Source organism: Mastomys coucha, unplaced genomic scaffold (assembly GCF_008632895.1).
Source record: "Mastomys coucha isolate ucsf_1 unplaced genomic scaffold, UCSF_Mcou_1 pScaffold11, whole genome shotgun sequence".
Taxonomy (NCBI): Eukaryota; Metazoa; Chordata; class Mammalia; order Rodentia; family Muridae; genus Mastomys; species Mastomys coucha.
Genome location: NW_022196893.1, coordinates 14,487,014 through 14,490,881, shown reverse-complemented (window position 1 = coordinate 14,490,881; position 3,868 = coordinate 14,487,014). Strand labels below are relative to the sequence as shown.

General features: G+C 51.7%; 1 protein-coding gene across 3 annotated transcripts in view; it reads left to right on the top strand.

The window, feature by feature from the left end:
* The window catches only part of Scube1 (signal peptide, CUB domain and EGF like domain containing 1), a 127,162-nt gene that overhangs the window by 45,044 nt on the left and 78,250 nt on the right, over positions 1 to 3,868 (top strand). For all 3 annotated transcript variants that reach the window (XM_031351199.1, XM_031351191.1, XM_031351183.1), the window contains exon 4: positions 2,504 to 2,638. In XM_031351199.1, coding sequence (XP_031207059.1) covers positions 2,504 to 2,638 — 135 coding nt within the window. The remainder of the gene's footprint in view (positions 1 to 2,503; positions 2,639 to 3,868) is intronic.

The following is a 3,868-nucleotide window of genomic DNA, read 5'->3' as shown; positions in this document are numbered from 1 at the left end:
GACCAGGCTGGCCTCAAACTCAAAAATCCACCTGCCTCTGCCTCCCAAGTGCTGGGATTAAAGGCGTGAGCCAGTACTTCTCAGCAGGACCATGTCCTATAAGTCTCAGGAGTGTGTGCTTAAGTTGACCGCAGACTCAAGCTCAGGAGGGAGCGTGTTCTTCCTCACTAGTCTGAATGCATTTGTGGAAGAGCCAGCCTAGCAAGATGGCTGCAGGCCCTTGCTCTGGAGTCACCCAGGTCACACTGCAGCTCCCCGAGTGTCAGAGTCCCATCAATGAAACGCAGTTGTCCACACACCCCACGAGCATCTGAGGTTCTAGTGAGGCCCCTTGATCCACAGTATGTGTCCAGGATGCTGACTTCCTGCTGCTCAGGTGATCCGACAGTGCCCAGTACAGAGCCACAGCCTGGAGGCAGAGACCCCTCCTGCAGCCCGGAGGAGAGGTGGCATCTCTGTGCACTTTGGGGCGCCCTAAGGTGCTGGTAGGGCTGGGCCAGCAGGGAGCCATCAACAAAACTGTAGAGAAGGCTCTTCAGAGAACTAATGATGCCAGGCCGCTCTCCCTGGCCTCCAGGTCAGCCTCTGATCCTGCTGCTCCTCTCAGCAAGAGCCACCTTTACATGTGAGCTGGAAACTTCGGTGGCTTTTAGAGCCGAGAGCTCTGTTTCCCTCCTCTGACAGCCACACGGCTGACATTTGAGCTTGCCAGAGAGTAATGACGCTCCACGCTGTGGGCCTCAAAGGCAGCCGCGGTCTCCTGGGTGGTTGAGTGGTCTGCCGTCCTCAAGCCTAAATAGGACCCAGCTGACAGTGCTGCAGAGCCAAGCTGTCCCCAGTTTAGTGCAGGTCACCGCCTGCCTCTACCTTCCCACATCCTTTTGGCCTCAGTGGCCAAAGATGTCTGTGTTGAGAAGCATAGGAAATTTGCAGTGCCAAAGTGTATGTGCATGCACGTATACGTGAAAAGGAAGACTGTGTGTGTGTGTGTGTGTGTGTGTGTGTGTGTGTGTGTGTGTTGGAGAGGCTGGAGATGGGCTGGACACAGCCAGTAGCTCCACATACATATTGCTTTGTGGTTTTATGTATTTGTCTCCTGAAATGACAATACAGCCATGGGACATTAAGGTTTAAGAAGCCCTTCTTTCATTAAACAAACCGACAGAGTAGGGGCTTATGACTCTGGTAATTGAAACATGATGTTTCTGCTCAGGACCAGAGCTCCATAAAGGCCCTTTCAGCCAGGCACACCCTTTGTGCCCGCAGCCTCTGGTCAGAAGTGAGTGTCGGCCCCGAGCCGGTGCCTCCCGCTGAGTGGGAAAGCCCTCTTGGCTGCCTTCCCCAGCAGTCCTGGCAGCCAGAGGTCAGGGGCTTTTCAAATCTTCCCCCACCCTCCAGGCTTTTGAAATCAATCTGCCAAGCTGAGACCTTCAGGGTGGTGTAGGCTGTCCTGGCCTCCAGCCTCCCTCTAGGGACTCCAGGGTCTTGTGCTGCCAGCTGTAAATCCGAGGTAGGTTGAAAAAGCACGCAAGGGTGAGCGGTGGCCAGCCAAGCTTCATGTGGTGGGGAGACACTTCAGTCCACACTGTCATCCTGAGGATAGGAGTTAGAGGAGAGGCCAGACACGGGAGTCAATCCAATAGGGTCTAAAGTCTGCCCCTGCCACTTTCCATGTAGTCCTGCACATGGGATTCAGATTCCTCATCTGTGAAACAGCTCGTATCTAAGTCTGAGAGAGTTTGTGCAGGCCTGGAGTGAACACGGGAAAGATGCTTAGAACTATGTTAGGCACGCAGAGAGCAGCCACAGCCCTCTAGTCCTTGTTTGTAACTGACTACTTCTGTGGTTCAACTGTGAAGAATTACCATGGAATGTCATGTAGTATTCCTACGGAGTATGTCTTAGTTAGGGTTTTCCTGCTGTGAACAGACATCATGACCAAGGCTACTCTTATAAGGGACAACATTTAACTGAGGCTGGCTTAAAGGTTCAGAGGTTCAGTCCATTATCATCAAGGCAGGAGCATGGCAACGTCTGGGCATGCATGGTACAGAGTTCTACATCTCCATCTGAAGGCTGCTAGCTGGCCTCCAGGCACCCACAATGACACACCTACTCCAACCAGGCCACACCTTCTAATAGTGCCACTCCCTGGGCCAAGCATATTCGAACCATAACAGAGTACTATGAAATACCTCTGGTGTACCAACCGTGTAGCATCTCCATAGCATGGTGCTATGCAGGTACCCCTGTGCAGTATTGTTGTAGCACGGTACTAAGGTGCTACATAATAACATGGTGCCATGGAGTATGCCCATGCAGCATCTTCATGGCATGGTGCTGTGGAATGCCCCCGTTCAGTGCTGTCATAGCATGGTACTATGCCCATATTGCATGGCACCATGGGGTGCAAACCCTTCATTAACTGATGCAGATATTGATTGTGTCTGTGACCACTAGCTCCAGATGTGACATCTCTTCTTCCCTTCTCTCCTTCTTGAAGATGTAGATGAATGCCAAGACAACAACGGTGGCTGCCAGCAGATCTGTGTCAATGCCATGGGCAGCTATGAGTGCCAGTGCCACAGTGGCTTTTTTCTCAGTGACAACCAACACACCTGCATACACCGCTCCAATGGTAAGTACAGCTTGTGTAAGACCAGGCATGCCTTCCAACTCTGTGGAAACATGTGGCGCTCTCTTTATGGATTCCAGGGGCCTAAAGGTCGGCGGGGCAGGAGGGATTCAGTGGTAACCTCAGTGACTGTTTTGTGCTACCAATGTTGGTTCTTTGCAAAAATCTTTCTAGATCCTTCCCTCTGCCAACTGTTGGTATTTCCCCTGTTTGTATGTGGTAGGTCCACACATGGTAGATAAGATCAAAGATGGCTTCCTCTTTGTTGGAGACTGGCTATGGCCAGGAAGGCTGGGATCCATGTTCTTTAGACCTCTTCATAAAAAGCTGGTGCCACCTTATGTCTCCATGAGCTTCTGAAAGCAGAGCTTATCTGCAGCATGTTCCTGGGTCACCAGCCTGCTGAAGGACCTCAGCATTGAGAGTCTGCTGCCCACGGAGGCCAAATGAGATAGGGTGATTGAGCAGGCTGAAGCTGGGTGGGCTGGAGGAGAAAGCTAGTCACAATTCAAGCCTAGTAGGTGAAAGTTCTTGGTGCTGAGTCTATTGGTCCGATGCTGAAGTTTGTTGAAGTTTGAACCTATGACAGCAGGGCTGTGAAGTAGGGCAGAGCTGTCAGAAGCCAACACGTGTATGGAACTCGCGCCAAGTAAACAGCAAAAGGCACCATCATTTGCTAAGGAAGCTCCTGGTCCCAAGGCAGGACTGTGGACCACTGCAGAGAGGTCTGGTGGGACAGTGCAGAGAACCAAGGCTTCTGGGGCCAGGCTGTCCTAAGTAGTCAAGGCTGGAACCGTGAGGAAGTTAGAAAAAATAGCCCGCCATCTCTCCTCCATGACTGGGCTTTGGCAAGGAAGCGGGAGCTGGAGGTTTGAGACTAACGAGAGGAGCAAAGAAGGCTCATGCTAAGCTCAGCAGAGCCCAGGTGTGAATCCAGATCCTCCATCCCTTTCTAGGGCTACTCTTCAGCAAGCGCCGAGCCTCAGCTTCCTCACTCACAAGACAGAGGACATAGATCTGGGTCAGTAGGGTACCTGAAGCTAGAAGGAAGGCCTGGTGTGACCTGCTGGGTACCAGAGGTTGAGAAGTGGAAGTTTGGGATACTATGTGTGGCTTCTGCTAGAAAATGATTCCTGGGATGGTGAGATGGCATTGACTATTCTTCCAGAGGTCATGAGTTCAAATCCCAGCAACTACATGGTGGCTCACAACTATCTGTAATGAGAAACAAAT